We start from the raw sequence: 27085 nt of genomic DNA, 5'->3' as shown, positions 1-27085 counted from the left end.
TTTCACTATTTTGACGCCGAAGGCAATGTGTTGCCCTAACTCCACTCCAAACATACCACTCATCTCATCTCAGTCTTCCAGGCAAGGCAGATTTTCAAGTCAGGAGACCAATTTATAACCTTTCTTCTGTCACCTGTATATCTCAGTTCTAAGATGAAAACTTTTCAAGCCAGTATGTTGTTTCAATAAAATTTACCAGAAGATAATTACACTAACTGCCACTAAGAACCCTCACCTCTAAATAGCAAGAACCTTAACAATAGGCCTAAGTTGAATTGTTAGGACTTTTCCATAAGTCAGATGAAATGCACAAAGTACATAAGCAGTTCCATAATCAAAAGATACTACACCTGGATATTAAGAAGCAAAGGTTTCTTCTTTCTTTTTCCTTTGCCTTTTTTTTTTTTAATATAGAGACGAACCTATTCTTGCAAGCAAAATGTTATTAACTACAATTAAGAGAAAGAACCAAGCCTCATATAACTTGACAGCATTATGTTCTACTAATTTCTAGTGAACAAGAATAGTATTTATATTAGAAACCACAGAGAGCTTTCAGATATTTTAATCAACGACATCCTATTATAACAACATTTCCAGTATCATTACACAAATTACATTGAACATCGATATAATTCTTTTCCATTATGTCTCTGCCTGACAATTAATAGTTTCAGACTTCAATGGTATATGAATATTGTGGTGGTATACATACATTATTCCGTTTTCTTAAGAGGCAAACAAATGAATCAACATTTAAAATATATAACAACATGAAAGATTTTGAACTTACCTTCTTTTTTTGTGTTCTGTTCCTGCCTCCCAACCAATCATCCATCTGTTCCTCAATGTCTTCAATTGAAGCTCCATGATCATATGATGGTATATACGCACTTGACTCCAGAACTGTGTATACAGGGAATTCCGATTTTGGTTTCTTGACTTTAGGCTTCTTCTCCTCTATATAAAAGTAAAAAAGAAGAAGGAAAAGTAATGCTACTAATACTGCAGAGAAGTATAATTCAGAAGTAGGCTTAGCTCCTCACCTCAACTCTTAATGCTATATTAAAATTTCCACTGAGGAACAGGCTTCAATTTCTTTGTTAAAAAGAGAATTCAGAGTTTTGCAAAATAATTTTATTTTTATGAAAAGTAAATAGCAATGCACACACCTAGCCCCTGTTCTATCTGAACTATGCTTTAAAGGGCCAAATGAGGAGCACCTCAAAAACACAGTTAGCTCTTGTTGCTGCTACACCACCTGGCAATTAAGATTAGTACAGGCAAAAGCATAGGGAGTTGTTAAAAGATTTTGAAAGTTCAGCTGGCTTCAAAGAAACTGGCAAAGGTAGGAAGGTGAGTTTTAGACAATTTTGTATTGCTTTATGGTAGCTGTGCTGAGTAAAAGCTTCTGAGTCAACAGATAGCTTCTCTGTTCTCAGATTTCTGTAACTACAAATAGCTCTGTTCTAGCACTTACACATTTAGGAAGATTTAAATGTTGGACCTCATTTCTCAAACTAATCACTATTTTCTGCTCTCTGTCCTTCAAATGGTACTAAATGGGAGCAGCAAACTCAGGGGACAGGAAGGCGGGACAACAACAACCTAAACCCCAGCAACTGAAAACATATCCACTATATAAGATGATCTCAAAAGAAAGATTTAAGATTGATCAAAAATTGCCAGAACTTTAGGAAAGACAAGAGGATGAGGATTAGAAAAAGAAGCTTGAACACTCAGAAAGCATCCAGAAACCCCAGGTATGCCAAGTGGGATGCTTTTGTTTTTTCCTCATTGTTTCAAAAATATGCTGCATTCACAATAACTGGATGCTCCTAAGGATGCTACTAAACTGAAAGAGCTGATCTAACGGCTGGCTGCAGCCAAGAGAGGAAAGTTCTACTCTACCTTTCCACTCTCCACTGTGTGCTTATGTGCTCCTCTCTCTTCTATTTGTGCTTCAACAGTAATCCAACCACTTAGCAAATGATTTCAATTCAGTAATCTAGTAGAAAATTACTCCTTTACACTCAAACGAAAAGAAAGAATCCAAGTCGTTTAAAGGTGGTGGGCAAGGAAAAGGAGAAGCACACTTCTCAGCAGCAGTGGGCCATTAGATCAGCTTATTTGCCTTTGCAACCATGCCCTAATACTTTTCTGAGCACCAGAGGAGAAATATCGGTTTTTCACGAGAATCTTCTTAAAAAAAATCCTAAAGAGGACAGAAGGACTGTTCCCTACAGACTGTGATGCAGAATTCCTTTTCCTAACAGTGTATGTGCAGGAACAGAACAGTGAAAAGACGCCACGGACTTGGCAAACTCCTAGGAACTGAATATTTAAGAGAACAATAAATGGAGAGACAACTGTTTCATGGCACCTTTCAGAAGTCCAAAAAGAACAGGAAATTCATACAGATGTTGAAAGTTAACAGAATGACTAATGATCTTTTGAACTTTTAAATGTATGTTGTTCAGAGACGTCTTTTTGTGAAAAATCTCTGACTTGAGAGTAATTTGACAATTACAAGCAATAAATGAAATATTAAGTAAAAACTTGTATTTGGATTTTTTTAGCATCCTTCTATAGGCATGCATAGTAAATATAACTAAATGACATATACTCCCCAAAAAACAAAACTAAAAGAAAGCCCAAAAACGTTAACCAGCATCTCTCTCATTGTTCAGATGTTAAAGACAATACTGTTGCAAAATTATTTTTGTCTATTTCAAAAGGTAATTTTTTTAAGCAAATCACATATATTAACCATTATCTCATTTTTCTTCAAAGTTGCCATCTGTAAGTGGCAACTCCTCTTTCTGGAGTCAGAGTTAAGATTTGCAAGGATAAGTAACAATGGCTTCAGCAGCTGGCAAAAATATTATAGGAAGTTACCTTAAATGACAATTTCCACTCCTGTATTTCCATCCTGCAAAATAATCAAGCATCCTGTGTGTGTTCACTTGGAATTATTTAACAGTGGAGACACACCGAGACAGCTGGATTTTTCTGTATCTTGCACCCCATCAGCTACTGTTTGCTAATTTTCTCTCTCAAAATATGCAAATAGTTAAAGCCTGAATGCATCTAACTAACATTTAAAAACAAAGAGCGTAGCCTGCAAATAGGTCATCTAGGCTCTTTCTGTAGTTTTAGAACTAAATCTGTAACAGTATTTCCAGAAGGCACTGCACCCCACTTTAAAATGAGGTATCAAAGACAGTGTCTAGGCTTTCTTCAGGCAGTTAAGTGAGAGGGGAAGACCTAACATAGATAAGACACCCTGCTGTTTGCTGACTATCAAAGGAACGAGAAGTCCCACCTAGAGAAGATGGCTGTATAACCTCAAACAAGCACTCAACCAGAACTAAAAAACCTGCCTCTACTGTTACCCGTACATATACAAGAAGACAGAGTTCAGCGTATCCCTTACATACCACCATGGCTGTCATAGTGAATTAAAAAAAATAAATAGAATTGAAGTCACAGTACCTTTGACATAGGGTTCCCAATAACCCAATAAATTGAGAACAGTTTCACCTCAGAATTTTTGAAAGCCACTTTTTAGAATAGGAAAGCACATAAAAGTGGTTTAACAGTAACCATAAAAGATTTTAGATAGGGGAAGTTCAGAAGTTATGTTCAGAGGTTATGATGTACACTATGACGCCCCAACTTAAGACAGCCAAGCACTGTTGTTCTTTCAGATGAAGATGGAGAAAGCAAAACAGATCACTGAAACAGAAGTCCACAGCAGACACCTAGGAATAAAACCTCTCTCTTTCCATGTTATCTTTTCATTATCAGCAATTCAACTCACAGCCCAAAAGACACTTCCAACCTGACCTGGTGCTTTCCCCTGAAGAGAAAAAGGATCAGGTTTTCCAAATAGTAGACGATGCCTAGACAGCTGAATCCTACATCTGCTAAGGCTTGACAGAGAGCCAGGAGGCTGGTGCTGCTGCCACCACCACAACCTAAAGCAAGGATGTGTTTGATGGTGCTGACAGTAGTGACAACTGCAGCTGTGATTCAGAGTTTTGAAACACAACTGCTGCCTTAATACTTGGTGTTATCTTCTAATGGTGCTGGGTTTAGACTATGTGGCCATCCACTATAACAGAACAGGCTTTTAAAATGCATTTTTCTCCTCCAGTCTCAAATATTGTTCTAATATTGTTGCATATAAACCTAACTGAAATGCAGGAAAAACATACAGAAAAATATTTCAGAGGTTCCTCCAAGTTTTCTGACAGCTTACTCACTGTCCACTGGAGATGCACTCCAACCACTATGCCCTATGCAGGCACCAATATCCAGCAGACCTTAACTATGACCAGAGTTACTGGTGCTCACACAACTAAATGCAGTGGAGAGAAACAATCTTGATGAAACCAGAGCCTGACTTCAACCTCAACAGGGTAAATTAATAGCTTACTCTCACTACTATTTTCTGGGAACATTATGTATTTTAATTTCCAAATTACAGTGTAGTAACTTTTCTAGTTTATTAAATAGAATTTAAAAAGTAGGCAACAGTAGAAAGTAAATGGATAATCCAAGATCGTTAAGTACTATGGAAATTGTTTGATATCTACCACTTCAATGTAAAATGATCAGTATTTTACATGAGTTACAACTTTTACAGAGTTCTAATCTTTCCGTAGCAGAAGAAACTTTGTTTTATCATTTGCTGAATTCATACTGCAAGGATATTCATTTTCTATGAGTAATTTCCACCTTTAGAACTACCAAGTTCTTTACCGGAAGACTAAATTTGACTGTGTATTTAACAACTTAGTGTTAAAAAAAGAGATATAATTTGTCCCCTGTGTTTAAACAGCATATAAACACACCCATCACTGGGATCCCTAGACTTTAACAGATAAAAACTAGCTAACTCTCTTACCTGTACAGTAATTTGTGTTTCTAAAGGCCTCCAAAACTATTCCGGTACTGGCTATACATTTTACTAGTTTATGGTGCCATATTCCGGGTTTTGAAGTTTGATGAATTACTTGCACATAATCAGATACTTTGACCTTCCTTGTTAGTCCTTCTACCTTGTTACTATATTAATTTTACCAGTGGCAGAATTAATTGTATCTGGCTAATAGTTATTTGCTTTAAGATATATCAGCTGTCATTTTTAGAAGATAAGGAATAAGGTAGCATTCTGGATCGAGTGCCATGTGATAAAACAGTGGTGCTTTTTCCATAATAAATATCAGAGGTCCATGTTTTAAAGTTTTCAGAAAAGTATATACTGATTTTACCTGCCAGTTGATGTAAATGTAAAGAATTCAGAGAATTTTTCACAGAAAAAATGACTGCTTCATATAGAAAGAAACAAACCAAAAACAAGTGCTGAACTTCTGCAAAGAAAGTATGACACATCAAGCTGGAGCTCCCTCTCTCTGCAAGGCTTCTAAGCTTTAAGCCTGAACAAGAATTCACGGAAAATATGATCAAAAAAAGACAGTGATGTCTTGAAAATCACAGAAAGAAAAGGGACAGAGTGACTGGTATCTCATGCACTGATAAGCAAGAAATATGATCACACACAGAGGTAGGCAGCAAACATCTTTTTGGCAAGTCAGTAAGATACTGCATTGAGATCACCTTTTCTTTCAATATTGTTCACTTACCTATGCAACTATGAAAGACAACCAAAGCATTTAGAGCATTAAAATTTGTTTAAAACATGACAGAGAAATATTCACTTGCATGTACAGCAACACGGTCAGATAGAATACAATAGACCCAAAAGTCTGGAAAAAAATTGTACCAAGGTTTTGACAGTCTACTGAAAAAATGGAGCAAACTATATGCAATATTAATGCAAATATGGGGCAAACAGTCATATGTTTACAAAATTATACATTTCTGTACTCATAATAAAGCCAATGGGATTATATGAATGCATCACGAGTTGCAGACAGATATATATATATCTGCTGTACTGAGACCTAGAAGCTAGTTTATTTTTGAGCAAACTGACTAAAAACATGCTCAGTGATGAATATATACTCAACTACAAAAAACTTCTCACAAGCTGTAGGGTTTGAGGTCTTTCATCTTTTTCTCTGAATATCTACCCTTCCCAAAACTTCCTATTCCCCCAAATTACTTCATCCCCATAATATGAAAGGGTTAGAAATAAACCTCCAATATTTGAGAGCTAATTTGCCTTCCAACAAACATATAATGAAATACACGTGCTTCTTTCAAATGAACCTCATGACACTGTATGTTAGTGGAACATCTTCTGTAAAATCTGAGGCAAATTTTGTAGGGAGAGGAATTATATAGCCTAGTTGAAAAAATTGGAAAAAACACACAAGCTTGCAAGTTCAAAATCCTTTCAGCAGGCCTGCCAAAACAATCAGTGAAATGGATGATACTTAGTTTGCCATAATTAGGCTTCAGAGGTAACAATTAAGTGATCAGAACATTCACACCCACGCCAACCAAAAAAGCATGCATTATATGAATTAATTTTCTCTGAACCTGCCTGTCAGCAAATCATTACTGAGCAGGCATGTGAACACTGCATTTTGGCAGGGATTAATACTAAACACAATTATCCAAGATATTTGTCAATTATTTGGAAGTAAACGTAAAGTCACCTTCAGTATAGTGCTAGATTACATAAATTTGGTCAAAATGGCTTACAGTGAAGAGGAAAGTACAGGAAGAAGTAGGAACATGGACTGGCTGGTAGTCTGGGACCAATCAAAACAAAAGCATTTTTGAAAATTACACAGTTAAGGACCTTATGCCATATCTGCGCTTATGAGGGACTGTGTGCAAGGAACCTTTGATGTAAGAGCTTGCAGTTATGGTGGACAAGCGATCTGAAATGAGCTATCGGGGCAATGGGAACTAAGGTAATCTGTGATTCTGTAAACAGACAGTAATAATAGAAGAAACGTGATTTTATAATCAGATGATGACAAACGTTAGAACACTATATACAAACCCAGGGTCCAATATTTACAGCTACCTTGGAAAACTAAATAGAGTACAGAAAATCCACAGAAATTAAGGGCTAAATAAATGCTTTATATAAAGAAAACCTGCAGATAAATAAAACTTCTTTTTTTAAGCACAGAAAAATGCTAATAATGAACAACTGAAAGCTAAAGCTAGAGAAATCCATACTGAAATTAAGATATAACTATATAACAATAAAATTAATTGTCTGAACAAACCATGAAGAACAGAAGGCATCTCAAGGTTTTCTGATCAATATTGTGTCTTGCATAACAAGACGCTAAAAGCTAAAGTGCATCACTGCTACAAGTCAAACAAGACAAATCATGAGAATCAGTATTTTTTCACTGATTTTTGCCTGTAAGGGTCTGAAATAAACACATTATACTAAATGATCTAGTGATGTCTTCTATCCCTAAGTTTCATGACACAACATAAAAAGCTACCCAAGCAACATGCTATATTCCAATCTGTCTGGAAAGGGAGAACCACCAAGCCTAACCAAACTTAATTAAATGTATTAAAGGTTTCATGACCGCTCTGGATTTTTCACAGCAGGCACTCAGGTAAGACATGTCTTACTATAAAGCCCTATACAGGGATATAAATATCACTACAGATACCATCATAAAGCCCCAATACAGAAAGAAGGCTAGTAATGCAGCCATAGGGCTAGTAACTTTGTATTTCAGTTAAAGCTTTGAATGATAGGGGTGAGGAAAAACACCCATAAAACTAAGTACTATTCAAGATGGTTTATAACTAGAAACAAAATAGGTTCTTGCCATGGATTGTTCCAGATGCCTTGTATATCAGGGCAAGAATTCTGGATTTACAACGCAAATATGCTTGGTAACTGGGATGCCAGTGAAGAGTTCACCTGCAATATCTAGCAGGCGCTATTTCTTTAAAAAGGCGTATTTTAAAAATAAATTTAAGTCTTCATATTGAAAGTCAGGGAAAACAAACATAAGAAGAACAGAAAGTAAGAGAACTACCAAAGCTAAGTATAAAGAAAGAAAAATAGATGTGTTTTCCCCCCAAATGGAGATGATTGAAAGAAGTACTCCATGCAAGAAAAGGACCAGTAAAGGTCCTAGAATTTGTCTTGATAACTATTCAAACTTGCAGTTTAAGTTTAAAAACTGGCAGAGTCATCCCTCCTGACAAGGTACGCCTAAGTCTTCTTAATTTAATGACATACTCTATTTTACATCCCATGACTATGAAGAACAGGGCTATCTATTGTTACAGAATCATTCCCTGATGCAGGGATTATACGCATATGTGACACTACAGCAGAGGGAGAAGTTAACAGAAAGTTTGTTAATTAAAGCACTTTCATTTTAAAATAAATTTTGTGTTCTGGTATCTAAATGTGAAAAGGTCATCAGAAGACGTAAGGCAAACCACTTCTATTTTTGTATATAAAACACCCAGTTATCTGTAATTCCATACAAAACCACACTTCCTAGAAAAATAAGGTCTGTATTGTAAATTGCTATATTTTTGTAAGGTAAAGTTGCTATATTTTACTAAAGTAGTAATGACACTTTTGAATGTATTGAGAAGTGATAAGAAACACTGCAAAAGTGCCAGAAAAATAAATCAAAATGGTGCATAATATTGACTTACCAAGAAATTACTTTTTCACACGCCTTACCAAAGATAGCACTTTAATGACATCTCAATACTGTCCCCTCTTTCCTACTTTGAAAATTACATTTTCCTCCTCCAGTACCCTTCTCTGGTTTTAGTTCAAGCCACCTACAGAATACCGCACAATTTCAGCAGGAAAGCAGATAGACATGGGGGTAAGCTAGCAATTAGGTCATGAAAAAACAAGCACTGTAAAACAGCTATTGCTAATCTGCATGAGATACATTTACTCAGTTAGATAGATGGAACTGTTATTAAGAACTTGCATTCCATGGATGGTCTCTAAAATTAAGAAGAATGGGGGCAAACAAAATGCACATTTGGTGATTTACAACCTTTCTACGCTAATTGTGAAGTGACAATGCAGAACAATATAATGAAATAAGCAAATTTAACAGATGCTTCGCATGCAAGCTTCAGGATTTTTTTTTTTTCTTCCTACAGTAACATAGATGAATCTCTTGTTCTTCTCTTGGAAGCCTTATTTCTTTTTTTAAAAGTTAACTGACAGCTCATTCTGCTGCCCAGCGATAGCACTGTTATGGCTGACCAAATTAATTCAGTGCCAAATTTCAAACTCTGCTAATTATAGGTGGTGACTCTCAATCCTTCCTCTTGCTCCCTGCCAACAAGCCCACCAAGGGAGGGCAGGATGCCAACCAGTGCGACTGGTGAGGACTGGACCCTGCTCACGCAAGTGACATTGGGTCACCTAACAGACATGGGGGTCACACGCTGTATCACACCTGACAGCATGACAGGGGACAGGGTGGTGCTTCTGTGAGAAGTCAGGGATGACCTGGAGGGGGAAGAGTGCCAAACCCGCACCTCTCATGTGTGGGCACTGCTCCTGGAGGTAACAAAAAAAAAAATGACTCTCACGTGACACCTGGCAGAGAAGAAATACTGAAAAGTTCACATGTGGTCTTTCAGTGAAACACAGGAGCATGCACACTACAATTTTAATTACTTTGTACTTTCACTTGCACTTCTATTTTCAAAAACTAGTCCTTTTAAAACAGCAATTCACAGATTTCAATGAAGAATGTATGCCAGCTATTTTGAACAATGGCAATACGTTACTATCTGACAATTTAACAAGTTTTTAATAACCCAAGTCAAGACCCTTTTCGAGGGCCCATTTTGTGGTAGGTATCTCAAACATAATGGCAGGCCTCCCTAATAAGCATTAAATGCACTATTTTGCTAGATTTGGCCTGGGTCCACGATGCTCGCTGAGGTGCTGAATGTTATCCATTTTCTCAAAATAGATTCAGCTACAGATAAGTTAGGAATTATCACTGAAACTGGTTCTCTTTGCTGATTTTACAAAATTAAGCTATTTTGTAAATATAAATAATGCAGCTGTATTTTAAGTGCCTAAAGGCTTATGCATACTCAAAGCTAGTAAATTATTATAGGGCACTCAATGCACTTGTCAGAATAAAGGAACTTAAAAGCATGCACTTAAGTACAGTAAATAAAGCAAGCACGCACATACAAACACAGACAAAAAAACTTTTAAAATTGTCTTCAGAAGACGGTAGGTTTAATCATTGGCAAAAGCAAATAACTGAAAGAAGAAAAGTCACCTATAATTATTCTGAATACTTTATTAAGGGAAATGCTAATTGCCTTCTCTGGTCTTTTATAAGAGTGTAAAGACTTTAAGGCATTTATTTCAACAATAACACGAATCTATCTCCAAAGTCTGCATCCATGCTTTTGGAAATTAAAATTATGTGCAATTTCTATCACAAAAATCAACTCAATATACACAAAAAAATTATTAAACATAATATTTAAAAATATTTACAGACAAAGAGAATACAAGAATGCTCAAAATGCAAGAGGTCACTTCTGAAAATGTATACTTTGTGATCTATACATTTGAGATTACCCCCTCCTGTAAAGCAACATTTCTAGCAAAGTATGCTTTTGTTGCTACTATATAACTATCACCTGAGTTTTATGCCTCTATAGGAACAAACCAGCAGCCTGCTGCAAAATTAGTCACAAAATTAAAAGCTTATTTACATTTATAGCAGTACAGAAATATATAAAGCACACATGTTAGAAGATTATAAAAATGTTGTTCACATACATCCTGTGCAGTGGGTATATCATATTACATCTTTGTTTATTAAGACAGTGGTAAAAACTCACTCTGAAGTGTTTCAAGTTCAGCCTTAGCCAGGGCATCTTCTTTCGCCTTCATTTTTGTTTCTTTATATTCTACATATAATTGTCTGGCATCCTTTAAGAAAATGTTGCAATGGCATTAGCATCCTTATACAAACAAGTTACTGCAATGGCTCTGTTTTAAGTTCTCAATTAATCTCGCAAAAGAATCTAAGATACATTCGTTTTCTTGAGTTACAGTAATTTTCAGGATAGAAAGTATTTGTTCAGAATGTAGAATCTTTGTGTAATAAAGGTTCAAATGTAATAACGTTGATATTATAGACTATGATGCTTACTGACAACCTGAAAAGCAAAATGGTTAGAAAAAAAATTTCTGATCACTACCTACAGCCTTGTAAGAGGCCATGTACCCACTTTGCTCACATCAGCAATCTAGAAGTTCAAGGAAGAAAGAAAAGTTTTTAATTAGAGTAGTGTGTGCAGGGACAAGCAAAGGCAATTGCTAGGCAGCAGTCATCTTAGTGTGAACTCATTATGGTAACAGTAACTGCATGTTCCACAACCCAACTTGTGTGTGTCATCCCCCCCACCTTTTTTTTTTAAACCAAGTTCTACATTTCTATTAAAGTGCTGAAAATAAATATTAAGCTTTTTTTCTCCAAGGATTAGATTCTTATCTGAAATCTATTTGGCAAATTTACACATAAAACTAGAAGATCTGTCACAAATCTCACAATAAGTTACACACTTCCAAAATCTGATTTAAGTAGTAATTATAGATTTGCATTGAAAGCTTTCCAATATGAAGAACCAGATTGCTGAAGTAAGAGGTACGGAGAGTGTTCTTACTCTCACTTACCAGTTTGAGAGATTTCTATACTCATTCAAAAACAATGAATCTATAATAGAAATGCTGAAATAGACAAATTATTATTTATCATTTCCAAGCATGCAGAACATCTATTGTATTAAATCAAAATTAATTACAGTATTAGATAAAACCTAATTTTAGTTCTTTATAGCAAAAAAAAAAAATTCTTGTTATTACATTAATGTTCCCACTTTTTACATATAAAGGGTGATTTAAATTTTAACGTAGAATGTATTGTAAAACATCAGTAAATATTTTTATAATTTCAACTATAATCCCATAAATTTGAGCAAAACTTGGTCTCATTAAAAATGAAATAAGACATCTTAATACATTTTGAAAATAAAAACGGAGTTAAGCAGTCATTATTGCTGCTTCTAATGGTAGAAATCATCCAAAACACATTGCTTCCTGCAAAGATACTACAACACAACAGTTGTTTTTGCGTTATACTGGCATCTACGCCTTCAAAGATACTTGTGGGAGGTGGGACAACACAGGACAGAATCATGATCCAGCTCTGAGCAGAACTTGCTAACGTTTTGGAGACACCTCACCGATACAAGTCAGCACGCCTGAAGAACAACTCTGACAAATTCCCACAAAAGATCAGTTTCACCTCCTTCCAAAATACCTCTTCTTACTCTCTATTTATCTTTACATTTGGGTATGGGAAATGTGAGTTTACATGCCTCTGCCAGGTTTATGTAGGAAATCACGGCACACAGAAGAAATTTTAAAGACTTTACATAACTTTTTGCTGCTGGAACAAAGCAGATGAGGGAATCTCACATGCTTACAATTTTGGTTTTGGGGATGGGGAAGAGGGGGGTTTTGGAGGTTTTAGTAGAATTGGGGCTAAAAAACATGTGTTGGTACAGGAGGACTACCATTAACAGCAGATATGGAGACTTTGAGGGAACATATTCAGTTTATATGTTATAACATTGAATGACAAAATTAGGATCAGCATTGGTTCTCTTTTCTGTTTACCTGAAATACGAATTTCCTACCACATATGGAAACTTTCCTTGTACTCTCCAGATTTGAACTATTTGCATCATTAAGAAACAGAAACAGCCATAAATGTAATGGTTAACTTCTACTATAAGTTTGAGACGTTTGGGTTGTGTGGCATACACAGGACTCAAGACATACTGATATCCAAAAAAATGCTTTTGTTTAAGGCTATGATTTCAAAATGGCTACAATTAACCAGCATTTAAATTTAACCCATTTGACACTGAAAGCCAATATTTGATGCTAAATTCTGGTGTAAAATCCATTATTGCTTGTGGGATCTCCAGACAGCAGGCACTAGGGGGTAACTGTCAATCTCTCCAGCATGTCAATCACAGAACAATTGGAAATGTGGCTCAGATGAAAATGAGACACAATAGCTGAACAACAAAGAAAACTAGTCAGAAGCACGTAAATGAAATTTAGTAGTATTGTTGCTTTATAGATATAAAGTGGATTATCACTGCAAATGGAGTAATATCCAGGTAACAAAGGCAACATTAGTCTTACCTTATTAATCACAGTTTATTATGGCTGATACCATAATCACAAAAAAAGGAGAGACTGCACATTTTGAAGCACATATTAAAATGTATACATATAAAGTAAAGCAAAGAAAAAACCAACCAAAATGCATTTTGAAGATTTGAAAATCAAATCCTTCCCACAAAAGCATAAGAAATGGCTCTACAGGTTGTAAAGAGAAATTAAAAGACATACCTGGGTGAAGATTTTAGCAACAGACACAAACTATATGGGTATTAGACTTTATAAGTCAAAATGAATGAAACACTGGAAAACAGTTTAAAATAGGAAGTTCTTTGAAGAAAACTTCTGCCTTAACATAAATAAGCACATTTCAATTTACTCCTCATTAGTTTTCAATAGTATCAGTCTAAACAGGAATATCAATTTTCAAGCATATTCAGTTTTGATAGTAAGAGTATTTCAAAATAGATTTATGTTCAGATTTTTTACTTTTCCAAAGTGATACATTTAAGCAGTCATTTTGCCTCAATACAAATATTTTAGGGCCCTAAAACCACTGGCAATATAGATACAGCCTCTTACAATCTAATGCTTCTTCCCCAAGATTCAGTAATGATTTTTCTTTCAGAGGATCTTTTCCCAAACAGCTCAAAATATGCGCAACATCAAAATTTTATACCTGATGTACACTTTACCTTCAATAGGTAATAAACATAAGAAAAGCAACATTTTTGTCCTTCTGGGAGTGGAAAGGGACAGAGGAAAACCACACACAAATACAAAGCTTGGAACTGTTCTAACTAAAAGCTCCAGCTTACCTAATCAGAAATATTTTATTCTCATTTGCAGGAGTTTGAGAAGTTTTCAAAAAAGAACATCAATGCAAATATATTACTTTTCTTCACCATCAAAGCAATAATATGCATGTAGTTAAGCAAAAAGAATAATGAAGAGGGCTAATATATCCTGGTTTCTTATACTATGATTTCAAATATACACTTTCCAAAAAGAAACAGAATGAAAAAAGAGCGTATTAGAAATGCAAAATTCTGCTATTAGTATTTCTAAATTATATTTCAACTGCCATGTATAGGAAGTTCCTGTGATTACCCTCATGTTTAACCAAAAATTTCAAAAAGTGTTGTGGAAGAAAAATAAAATTGACAGACAAACACTTCATTAACATATTTTAAATATTTTAACCACAATTAAGAACCAAGAATATTGAAAAATTCTTGTATTTCAGTTCCTCTTTATATCAGTATCATCTCGTGTCAATAAATTTGAGATTGCAAAGACAAAGCTGCACTTAAGTTACACAGAAATACAGAAATTCTTGATACTGGACTTATAAGGGGATTTTTTTCTTTGTTTGGTGGTTTTGTGTTTGGGGTTTTGGCTAGGGTTTTTGGTGACTTTTTCCAGTTTTTTATTTTGTTTTGGTTTGTTTGGTTGTTGTTTTTAAATCAACATATACAGTATTTATTCAAACAGTACTAATTCTGGAATTAAAAACTTCAGTTCTGAGTAAGACTCAGCCACTCTGGCCTCTCCTTGACTTTTGGGGAGGGTTATGAGGTTTTGTTGGTTTGTTTGCTTTGTGGGGTTTCTTTTTCCCTCCAGTTAATCTTCCTGGATTTCTGGTCTACCTCAGAAAGACTAGAGATTAGGAGAAATAAGGCAAACATTGGAAACAACTTGCTGTATTGGCCATATGTGAATCTTCATTACAGATTCTGTGATAGAATCAGCTTCACATTTTACTTCTCTGGGTGAGGGACTGACACAAACAAAATGCATCCCCTCAGAATTTACAGTTAACTGGAAACTGTCCCACAAGCATACTTAAGATCAGTATATTGAAATAACTTTCTTTGCATTAATTCTTATTAAATCAATCTATAAAGAGAAATATTTGTATGAAGTTCTTGAACTAATTTTTTGTCTTTTTGAGTACATTGTTCTTGTACAAATTGTACAAAAAAACAGAGAGAGAGAAAAAGGAGTAAAATTAAAATTACCACAATATCCAACCTTCAATTTGCTATTACTACGCAATAAAAATGCCAGCCATTATACCACAGCACAAACACTCTTTTGATGGGTTTATAAACTAGTGATATCAACGTGTTATGGTAAGAAATAATGTAAAAAAAAAAAAAGTTAAACATTATGATTTATATTTATATTTGGCATTTTTACATGTTTACTCAAAGGCAAACTAGTAAATAAATAGGAATTGCATTACTTCCTCCTTTATAATCAGAAAAATCATGCTTTGACCTTGGAATAATACCAGGTGTGGCCAGGCTCTTCAGCTGCGTACAGCCTGTGGGCAGTTGAAGCATGCTTCCCAAGCCTCGGATGCACCGGATGACCAGCAGCAGGCTATGCTAATGCAGTATCTGCTGGGTATTCCACATCCACACTGGTGAAACAAAGGCAGCCAGAAGGGGGAACTGAGGCCAATGCTGCAAGGCCTCCCTGGGACCCATTCACATGCCATGAAGCCTCATACCGCAACAGAACAGTACCATTAACTGAGAGCCAGTATCACATCGTACACACAAGCTACTCTTGGAGCTACACTCCTGTATGTGTGCTGGGATATGCAGACATACAGTAAGTGATTTGAAGGAGCAGAACAAAATTGGCTGCCACAGAAAAACAGGCAATTAAAGGCAAATTTCTTTAGTGTCTTACGTTTACTTAAAACTTTTACTATGCAGGAAAGCACATTTTGTCTCCAGAGCCTCAGACAATACCCTGTTAGACACAAATTATTTTTGCTCACTTGCATACACCCAGTATACTTGTTTTACCATCCACCCTCCTCTGACCTGCTTCTAAGCTTCTAATTGACCTCAGGGTCAAGAGCTTCATCCCTACTTTGGTTCTCCCAACAGCTGCGAAATAGCAAGAAACAGAGCAAATGGGCAATCACTCGTGCCACACATCCTGCAATTGCTCGCTCCCCACAACTTGTATCAACATTGGTGCTGTACAGTAAGTTGGGACATGTCAAAACCCTGTAAAGCTAGGAATTAAGGAGATACTTAACCTTACTGACTTGAATAAATCCCTTCCAAAAAATCTCTTTTTAAAGGCATACATTATTAAATGCAATAAATTTTATTTTAATCTCATACGATGATTTTACATAAAGTCATATGTGAAGACAAAAACAACCCACACAAGTGTTTGCTGACCTAATCAAATCCTGCTTAAAAGCTAACTTTGCCAAAGGAGATGCCCTGCTGGCAAAGCCTCTTGAGTTTAATGACACATTGCCAATCCGTTTAAGGCCAAAGCTGAACCATCTCTAAACAGGTGTTGAAATGTAATCATGGATTAAAAGAAAACCTGAGGAAAAAATGCCAAGAAATTAAACACCTCTGGGTCACTAGTTTGAATCTATTCCAGGCTACTAAATCAGCTACAGTAATTACCATCTGGTAGTCTACATAAAAATAAATTACTGGCCTTTTTGTTTTAATTCACTTTGTGCTACACAAAGGTCTTTATAAACAAAAGTTTCAATTGTAATTGAAAGCTTTGTTGATAATCTCACTAGGTTATACCCAGTGCAACTATGTACTGAGCTTGAACTGCCTTCTCATTACTGGCAAGCCACCAGACGTTCTTCCAACAGTTCATTGCTAAGGTGTATGGGCTACACCTACACTATTACAGATAGAAGATAACAGGAAACTTTATTTTCTTAACAAGAGTCCATTTCTGTCTGAAGCAAACAAAAATGTTTTCTGCTTCACTACAGTCAGGACAGCAGCAGGCTCATAATTTAACTAATAAAAACCACTTCCTAGTCCTGACTTGCATTAATGAAGTTGGTGTAAAAACAAAGACATTCATTGCTAAGCTTCACCCCATCAAGGTGGAGGAAAAGTAAGTTGACAGGAACACTAAGAAACACTCCTATCTTCAGTTTTCTGAACAAAATATTTAATGAAGAATAATTAACATTTTTAAGAAAGATGACTTTTCTTAAGTTGTATGTCTGTACATCCAAAGAAAAAACTCTAGTCAGCTGTTTTGGCAATAAACTGCAATTTACATATGACTGTTCTCCCACAAAAGAAAAGTATACTTAACACAACTGTCTATTCTGTATTACATTCACCATTCGAACTGAAATTCTTGCACGCTATATTTAGCTAGTTCATTTCTTTGTAAGAACAATTTTCAGTTCCAATAAGCATTTTAATTGAGTTTTGTTTCTCCCCCCCCCCCCCCCCCCTTTTTTCTTTATTTTTTAAACATATAGCCTTCTTCCAGGTCATTCTCATGAAAGAGTAAACTATGAATGACCTTAGAAACAATTCGCATTCTTTTTCTATCTTTTTTTTGAGCCTACATTATAAGAATTAAACTTGGTAATAGTCAATGTAATTTACACTCCACTTAATGTTTCTTTCACACCACAGATATTTGATTTATCTTTATGCATTTTATGCATTCTTTTCCCTTCATTTCTTCAAAAGAGCTTAAAGATGCTGTTTTCACCCCCAAATTTAACTAAACTAAATGCGTGGACATAAAAGCCTATGTAGTCTCTCTCAAAATACAATTGTCAACAGTTTAAAAAAACAATCAGTTTTTAGTTTCTCTCATCCTCCTCTCACCCATTTTTCTTCCAGTTTCTTGACATAAAATGCAGACTACGATAAAATGGCATAGGCCATCACAAGGGCATGCAAACAAAGCATTTTTCTTCAGTAAAGGCCCACCTTAATTATTTTAAGTGCCTCCTTCTGAAATCTGACATTTTGAAGGAGGAGGGGAAGTAGGAGAAAGACACTCAATTGGATAAATGAGAGCCAGGCATGGGCAGAAGCTCAGCAACCTGAATCCTGAGACAGAGCTGTTTTAAGTAGAATATTCACATTAACTAATGGGGGAAGAGACAGATGCTAGGTAAAAGGAATCAATACAAGAAGCAGGAAAAAGTTTAAATTGACCTCTCCTTGTGGTTTTTGTTTTGTTTTGTTGGGTTTTTTTGTTGGTGGTGGTTTGGATTTGTGTGTGGGAAGGTGTGTTTGTTTTTAATAAAGTTTCTTTTGAGGAAGAACTTATGTACACAGGCAGGTGGTTTTGTTTCCTTAATTTGAGGGAGCAGTTCAGCTATTTCACTGACAGGGCTTTGAAAAACTCACTGGCAGAAGCAACATTTAATTAAGAGTATTGCTAACTCTTACCCTTTTCTGTCCCAAATGGGTTTCATTTAAATATGGATGCATTTTTAGAAGTTGATCTAGAATTGCATTTGTTGCAGACAAATGACAGCCAACTTTGAAAATAACTTGTTGGCTCTTAAATAACTGAAGAAATCATTTAGATTAACTCAATAAACAACTAAAATCTGTAGCAGCCACTGTAACACCTTGTTAAACAATTTGCGTGTGTAACTAGCACGTATAACACTACTCAGTATCTGTAGGAGTCTTATCTTCCAGATAAGCTGTCCTCGTGATTCTACTTACGCTAAAGGCCTGACATACTCTGAAATCTCAAGCCTATGTTAGTGTATTATTGAAGAGAAAAGCACTTATATTCAAAACAGGATCTCTGTACCAGGGTATAATCATGTCAGTATAGCTACTTTTTTGCTATATGTTGGTAATGGCAACTAAGGCAGAACTTGCTAAAACCTTACATACAACTCAAAAAGAGCCCAGAGGTGTCTCTGTCCAACTGGCTACAACATACAAGGTATCTTTTGCACTGTCATTTCAGAAAACCTCTCCAACATGAGGTCGCTACTGCTCTTATGCTCTTCAGAAGAGGTAATACTTCTTTAAGTGTTGTAAACTAATAAGCTACAGTAATTCATTTCAGGTACCTGAAGTCCTGAATATTCTTAATATTGAAGATTACATATATTTTATTGCATTTTAACTTACGTAATTGGCAGGTCATCTTAAACAACAACAAAACAAACCCTGGCATTAAGCATTAGTGTAATTTACATATGGGGCAATTTACTCTAGAACCCCATCTCTTTGCTTCCTCCTTGCTCCAAAGCCTTCAAGCTCTGAATTCCTCTACATCCTGCTTTCCCTGCCACCAGATCCCTGCTTGCTGGTCTCCAATTTTCCATGAGTTATTGGATAGGGTTTTTTCCACAACCATTAATTTAATGGATTTAAAATCCACAGCAAGAGGTATTGGCTAGGTGTCTACAAAGCATGAAATGTCACTTTTGTTGTATTCATCTTTTCTGCCTATCTGGCAAACACAGAAGCTGCTTTTTGAACAGAAAGTTGAAACCTGTTATACTGACTTCTTAACAGACTATCTTAAAATCATAAAAGTGAGAAAATGACAGCTCAAAAGGATTGTAAGATTCATGAAGAATTTTAAATTAGGACTTATTTTATTCTACAATATTTTGAATATTTTGCAATTAAGGCAAAAGGAAAAGTACTATAATTATGAAGAAAGTTTCAAAAATGCAGCAACAGCAATTGCTGAACTTAATTCTTTTCCATCTGACTCACCTCAATGAGGGATGAACATCAAAGCTTAATTTGGAGACAACAGTTGATTTAATTAAGCATCATCGTTTTTGCTTTGAAAACTTGCAAAAAGAAAGCTTTCTTTAATAAAACTGCCATGCAGGTCTGATGAAACTTTTAAAAGATGAAGAGATATTAACTTTTGCATCCCTTTGTAGGAAAGGTTAAAAGCTATAAAAATGGATGCTGAAAGACCAGACTTTATTGCATTTATAACTTTCACAAGCATTTTGCTAACCGATTAGGAATTATGAATTATATGCTTTTTTTCCAGCTTGAACACAGACAGAAATTGAACATTGATGCCATTTATACTGTTTATACTTCAGAATTAATACGCAATATTTCTGTAAACCAAAGTAAAATCCACCTTGCATTCCCTGATCCATACTCATTAGCAGTGGCAAGGGTATTAAAAACAAATGGGTGTATTCAAGGGAAATGAAAAGAAAGAGGATGTGATATTAAAAAAGTTATTCTGATAACTGATCTGACAATACTTACACTGGATGAATATCAGCTAAATGTTACAGTTTACAGTACTAGATTAAAAAAACACAACTGTAGGCAAGTCTGACACATTTATGTTAATAAATTACAACCATACCTTTGTTACTTTACCTTACCTTACTTTACCTTAGTAATTTCAGGTATCAATTTATATCATTATCTAGTGACTCAAAAAAACCCCAAGCCCTCAATCAGAAAAAGTAATTTCGATGTTCCCCCAAATTTAAATGACATACTAGTATTTGCTATGACAACATAGCATTTACCTATTTGAGATAAAAATACTTTTGTCAACAGATCGCTTAAAAGACCTTGCTATTCCTAATTAGACATATATATATGTCTATGACATATATATAGATCAATGATATTGAGATAGATAGATATATATATATATATATATATAAAATTACTCTTTGGAGGCAAATTTAGTATTCTAAGTTCATCAAAATATGAATATATTTTAAATGGATATTAATCTTAACGTGCTAGGGAATTCAGCAGCAGTTCCTGCTAGGCAAAACTACAAGAATAAATGATGGGAGAGGGATTATATATATATATATATGGTATGTGCTTGAGCGACAAAATTCATAAGAACAAGTGCTACACATGTAATTATGCATTATAACACCATCAAGAAAAATAAAGTAATATAACTTAAAATCATTACTATTACCTGGAATAGCTGAGGTAAAGCTTTCACAGTGAGACAGAACCATATTCCCAGTTTGCATGGAAGTAAGTCATGCCATTGTGGTTTGTCCAGTACTCTGCAGTCAAATAAAATTGTAAGTTTTTCATTACTGCCACACAATCTCAAAGTCGGAACTTTCCCATTATCCTTTAAGATGATTAGCACTTGTCAACTCCTATAAAAACGTGTAACTACATAATATTAAAGATACATTTTGAATATTGAATTCAAAATACATAACAGCTAACTTCTAATCATCGCTGTATTTTAATCTCTTAAAAAGGGCTTTTTTCCAAGCAAATAAATTCATAAGTCACGTAATCACTTCAGTTAAAAAAACCCCCAAACCGAAAAAACCTCAAGCCTCAACCAAGTGTTCCCAAGTGCTGACAACCAGATATGAAGACTGTAGCATAAACAAAACAATACATAAAAATTAATGTCATTTGCAGTTCACTGGAGCATTACTCACTGATGTCATCAGGAAAGACGACAGGCAGAATAGTCTCTGATCTCCATCCTGCATTGATCCAGTTCATGCCCCTGCTGTGTGAACTATTTAAACCCTTTATTTCTTTCTATGAATCAATAGAAGAAATGGTGGTATCTTTTGGTGTGTCCTGAAAGTCACTATTTCCCTATGCGTTTCTTAACAAACAATGGTGTTAGAAGCCTTACCAACACACTTGTTTTTAAGTTAATCAGATAAAAAGCATTAAATCAGACAAGCATTACAACACCATAAAAACTCCTTGTGTAGTATGGTAATAAACTAAAGCTTAAATAAATTGAAATTTTTTAATTGTAATCAAAAGCAAAAATCTTCAAAGACAGAAAAGTTGTAAAATCTTCTAAAACCAACTTGATGAAATAATATCCTTCTATAAGCCAGATACCATTAATACAGCCTTAATCTTTCAATTATTGTTGATCTGCTGAATAAACACCACACATTTATTTACAAATCAAAACCTGGAAACACATCTACACTGGCACGCTTTATGTCAGCAATGGCTGTTACTACAAATACAGTTATTTTTCTCAGAAAATATTCAAAAACTGCAAGGAGAAAATGATAGAATTAAACCAGTAGCTGATAAAATGTTTTAAAATGCAGAAATCAAGAGAGTTCCTTCCCACCTTTCATTTTTGTCTAGAGCAGCAAGTTTGGCTTCATCTGTACTCCTGCTGCCTGTTTTTTTCTTCTTCTCCCTCTTTTTTCTGCTAAGCAGTTCATCCTTGATGTAGAAAGAACTACGGTTACAGGTTATCATTAACATGTAAACCACAAATGTTACTGGGACTCTTCTGTGAAGGGTAAACAGTAGAGTAGCATTTATGCAAATGTATCTAGGGGTCCTACATGATTAAGTAAAATGATCTATCTTAACAATAACTGTTGCCATGGTATCCAGTCTTTAAACACACATGAAGTCCAGTTCTGTCACTCATGTGTATCTCCATAGCAATCAAAGTTTTCTAAGAGAAGAAAGCATTCAACTTGCCTCCTTTCTCATTCATCAACTTCAATAATGCAGTGGAAAATAAAAAAAGTAAATAGATGCTAATGTATGAATATTTTTCAAGTTATGCTTATTTTTTTTCTAGTCTATTAAGTGCAATAGATTTTTATATGACAAAAAATAAATAATCAAAAAATAATGTGGTTTATACTGCTTACCAATGCCTATCCTGTTAACAAAAACCCCAAACAAAAAAGTATTTAGCTAAGAACAAAGGCAAAGCAAGTATGACTTTTAAATGAATAAAACCTGATTCTTTTTAAACAACATTTAGGAAAATCATAGACATGACTACAGTAGCATATGATTCTGTGTCAATAGATGATAGAAGAGTTTTTATTCCTCTTCCTCCTTCCAGTTCAAAACCAAAGAATCATCTCTTGCTATTTGTTACCAATTCTAGAAAAGTTAAGTAGTTTTTAGATTACTATTTCTGATATGTTGAATAACTCATTCTATAATTATCACCATTTTAAATATAATCCTTTTAAGGATAATCCTTTAAGGATTACAGAAAATCCACATTCAAAACAGGGAAAGTGGTAGAGATCCCTATAATAGCCAAACTTGTGCAGGAAATTCAATACTAATAATTGAAGCAAGTTTGATTTATTACCAATACTTACCAGCTGTTTTTCCAGGTAGATTGACCAAACCACAGCATAATGACCCACTGTGAGTATAATGAACAAGAGTAATGCCAGCTCAGCATTGCTCATTTTTCTCACCCGCCTGTAGTAGAATACAGGCTGTCGCCAATCTGGTAGTCCATTGATCAGAATATCATCATACCTACAGTAGCAAATATAACAGGCTTTCATGGAGAGCTAAAAATGAAATAAGCCAAGCCATCCAATTATAAAACAAAATAAATGATAATCCACAGACCGCTTGAATAATACACACACAAAAGACTATTTAGGGGTGGTTTTTTTTTTTTTAATAGAGCAATGTCTTGTTTTGTCAGCTGCTAGGCTTGCATCTGGAAACAAACAAAATCCAGAACCAAATGCTGGGGAAATGTATCTAGTCTTCTGGGAAAAAAAAAAAATGTAGATGTGTTCTACCTGCCTAGTAATCAGTGGGCAGGTGTCCCTGATAGAAGTAAATAACAAGCCACAAACTACCAAACAGGTAGCAAGGAACAAAAGTCTCAAACACTAGAAACCTTTTTTTCTTTTACAAATTAAAAGCACGAGTGTCGGGGGGAGGGGAGAGGTATCTTTGCTTTTGTTTTGTCCTTTAGTAGAACGATATCCATTAGGTAAAAATGCTGCCAGATCTAACATCCATTCTGTGTCAGATATGAATTTAAGTTAAAGGCTTGATTTTGATGTTAGAAAACAAAGTTCAGCACAGCTAGACGATTTTGATTTTCTATTTGAAAAGCTGTCTCCAAAATCAATCTATTTTAAAACTGTTTAATTTTACTAACACTACTGACTGTATAGAAACCATTTAATGACAATTTGTCAGTTTTTCTTCACACAAATGTCTTGAAATACCTTAGTATGTCTGGGGTATTTTATTTACAGTACGTTATCATGAATTTAAAAATAAACAAGCCACAGACATGCAAAACAGATTTTTCTATTTATTAACTTTTCAGAGTAAAGTTTCAAACAAAAATCTCTACAGTAAACTCAAAAACCTGTATGTTCAAGATGCACAACCTGTTAATCTTAAATTGAACACAACTCATTACGTATTCTAATCACACCATTTCCAGAATTAAATCTGCACTGAAAGGCCTAATTTGGTGCAACACATTGACCAAAATATTTTAATTAAAAATATTCTGAGTTAGTCGCAGGCCTAATTACACGAATAGAAATAGGGCCTATATTGTCATGCAGGTCAGTAGAACTCAGTAGTAGGTTTTTCTCAAGTAAATTGACCGATCCAGGAATAATAGCGCAGCTGCTAAACTGCCAGTCTTGACATGTAAATCAATTTAAATGCAACAACTGCACTAGCTACTTTGATAGTTATTAAATTGATACCTTGGAGATGTACTAAAAAAAATTTCCACAAGCAAATTCATTTTTTAAGCAGAAAAAGAGGCAATGGTTTTCAATTTAAAAATATACTTTAATTCAGCGCATCTAGAAAAACTGAATTCTGATAAAACATTTGTTCAAGTTGGCACCGTTATTTCTATGCAAAAGATTTAACACCTCAGGATTCTGCAGTGCTCTGAATGCTACCAGAAGTAAAATTCATATTACAAAATTCTATCTTCCCTGATGATTATGAGAATAGTAAGATTAATATCCATTATTGTAAAATTTGAAGTAATAACTTTTTTCCTTTCCCAGTAAGTCAGGACGAATTAACTACTGATGCCTTAACACAAACTCTGTTCAGAAAAATTGCTTAGGATGTTATTTCAGAACTAAAACTTCCACTTAACTTTTTGTTTAAGAATTAAGTAGAATTTTTAGCATTTAAAAAATAATAATGCATTTGCTAAACATTTTGTTAGTATACAAGAAAATATTTTAGAAACAAAACCATTTTTAAAACAAATTAGGTTGATAACAAGATTTCACAAAAGATGCTCTTCCTTTCAAAGCTTCAGAGAAATATATGTAGAATCAATAAAGAAATTTTTTTAATACTACTATAAATTTATTAAGCTTTTGTCTTTCTTATACACTAAGGCTTGTTAATTGATGTACTGAAAATGTGGCTACTGATTAAATAAGGTCCATATATGGATAATGGTAACAATATAGTAACATGTAAAACTAGATTGCAAACTAACATTTGGCAACCACATTCTATTATAAATTATCTGTTAAGAAAAAATAAATTAAGACAGCAGAGTCTCTTGCATTAAACACTTTAAACAGTGCTCTGTATTTACTAGGCTATGTCTGCTGTTCTGAACAACAGCCTCCAAGGATTAAGTCTCAGAATCAATGCTCTATTGATTTTACTATCAATGAGCATTATGGCTCACACGACTGGCCATTTTAAGGGAAGATAGCTTCTATTATAACCCACTTTTTAGAATATATACTGTTAAAAGATAAATCACTGCTTTCAATAGTAATTAAGCTCTGTATTTGAAAAATAAAGATATCACTGATTTTTAGGTTTTCAACTGAAAAATGATCCTACTGAAACTCAGAAGCTTCCCCTAATTTTTAAATCTTGATTTCCAAATTTAGGATGTGGTTTAATTAAAAGCAAGTTTCTCATTAAAGAACTTCTTTATAGAAATCCGTATTAACTATGAAAGATAGTTAATCCATATGCATCAAGAATTACATTCAAAATTAAATTACAAAGCATTCTTCTTTTGGCAACCTATACTAATTGTAAGAAAAAAAATCAAGCTGAAAAGGAAAATACATGGCAGTATTTTTTCCTCAGACACATGTACACAGAATGCAGCAAGTCTTTGACATATGAGTATGCCTGCCAGTTGTCTCTGAAATGTAGCAGTCAGCAAGCTAAAAAAACCCCAAAGCACCAGTACAGAAACAAAAAGACAAAAAAAAAATCCCCATTTATAACTTAAGTTGAATCTTTATTTTAAAACTCAGGATTCTAAGCAAGACTTGTTAGTCTTGTACTAACAAGTAACCAATTGCAAGATTATTAAAATCTCATTCTTCTGTAAAGTTTCATGAAATAGTTTTTAAAGCTCTTTGTAGAATCAATTACGTTGCAAGAAAAAAAATCCATTAACTGTAGTAGCTAATTACAGTATCATCTATTTTAATATAATTATAATTTACTTTTCCCTTTAAGAGAGCCACTGCACTTCATATTTCAAATAATTTCAGAGATCTGATATAGTTTATATACTATAACCTTGAATTAATGAGATCTGTTCTGAACTGCGGGAAGACTGCTTTAGCGTTTTTTTTGGGGGGGGTCTTTTTTCCTCAAGCTGTCAAAGACATCCAGTGCAACATCAGCCAGAACAATTTACACCTATGAATATAGACATTTAATTATAATGAGAGCTAAGATAAACACCTTTCTTACTCTAAACAAGTATATCTTGATTCCTTTGCAAATGCTTCCTGTAATCAAGCCCACATTGTTACAGAGGATAGGCCTGGTAGGTAAAAAAAGCTCCTTAAAATGGTAACAAACAATGAAATTAAAATCTAAGATTTTTGCCTAATTACAATTAATAGAAGTGCGTAAAACTATCTACTTTTTCATAAATTAAAAATAATCAAAGGCTAATAATATTTATCATCATCAAGCTGCTTTACTGATAAATTCCCTAAAGTGTATTTCAGGAAACGCACCTATCTCTGCATACCCTAAAGATAAACTTTTCTGTAGAGTTTCACACACTCTGCAGTGTGTATACAAAACATAAAATATTATGTTCTGCTGCATGTATGTTTAATTTAATGTTAAACACTGCTACATTAAACAATGCTTCGTGTATGTTTAATGTTAGAATATTAGAATGTTTTGATTATGTATCAAAGTGTGTAAGAGAAAAGTACTAACACGGTAATGTTACTATATTCTGTAGTACTACTACTAATATTAGTATACTTCACAAGCAACTATATAACTTTCTCAGAAAAGCTAACCACATTTTAATCATGAAGCCCTGTATTACAATTGTCAGTAGAGGAACTATAATATTTTAAGAAAG

At 34.4% G+C, this 27085-nt stretch overlaps 1 protein-coding gene across 2 annotated transcripts in view; it reads right to left on the bottom strand.

Moving 5' to 3' along the window:
* The window catches only part of DNAJC1 (DnaJ heat shock protein family (Hsp40) member C1), a 113539-nt gene that overhangs the window by 42078 nt on the left and 44376 nt on the right, over positions 1-27085 (bottom strand). For both annotated transcript variants that reach the window (XM_075492673.1, XM_075492674.1), the window contains 5 exons: positions 23076-23241; positions 22067-22164; positions 20909-21002; positions 10825-10915; positions 794-960 (listed from right to left, as the gene is read on the bottom strand). In XM_075492673.1, the coding sequence (XP_075348788.1) occupies positions 794-960; positions 10825-10915; positions 20909-21002; positions 22067-22164; positions 23076-23241 (616 nt within the window). The remainder of the gene's footprint in view (positions 1-793; positions 961-10824; positions 10916-20908; positions 21003-22066; positions 22165-23075; positions 23242-27085) is intronic.

This window comes from Mycteria americana, chromosome 2 (assembly GCF_035582795.1).
Source record: "Mycteria americana isolate JAX WOST 10 ecotype Jacksonville Zoo and Gardens chromosome 2, USCA_MyAme_1.0, whole genome shotgun sequence".
In the NCBI taxonomy this organism is placed as follows: Eukaryota; Metazoa; Chordata; class Aves; order Ciconiiformes; family Ciconiidae; genus Mycteria; species Mycteria americana.
The sequence above is the reverse complement of the archived record's forward strand: the minus strand, read 5'-3'. Positions and strand labels throughout refer to the sequence as shown.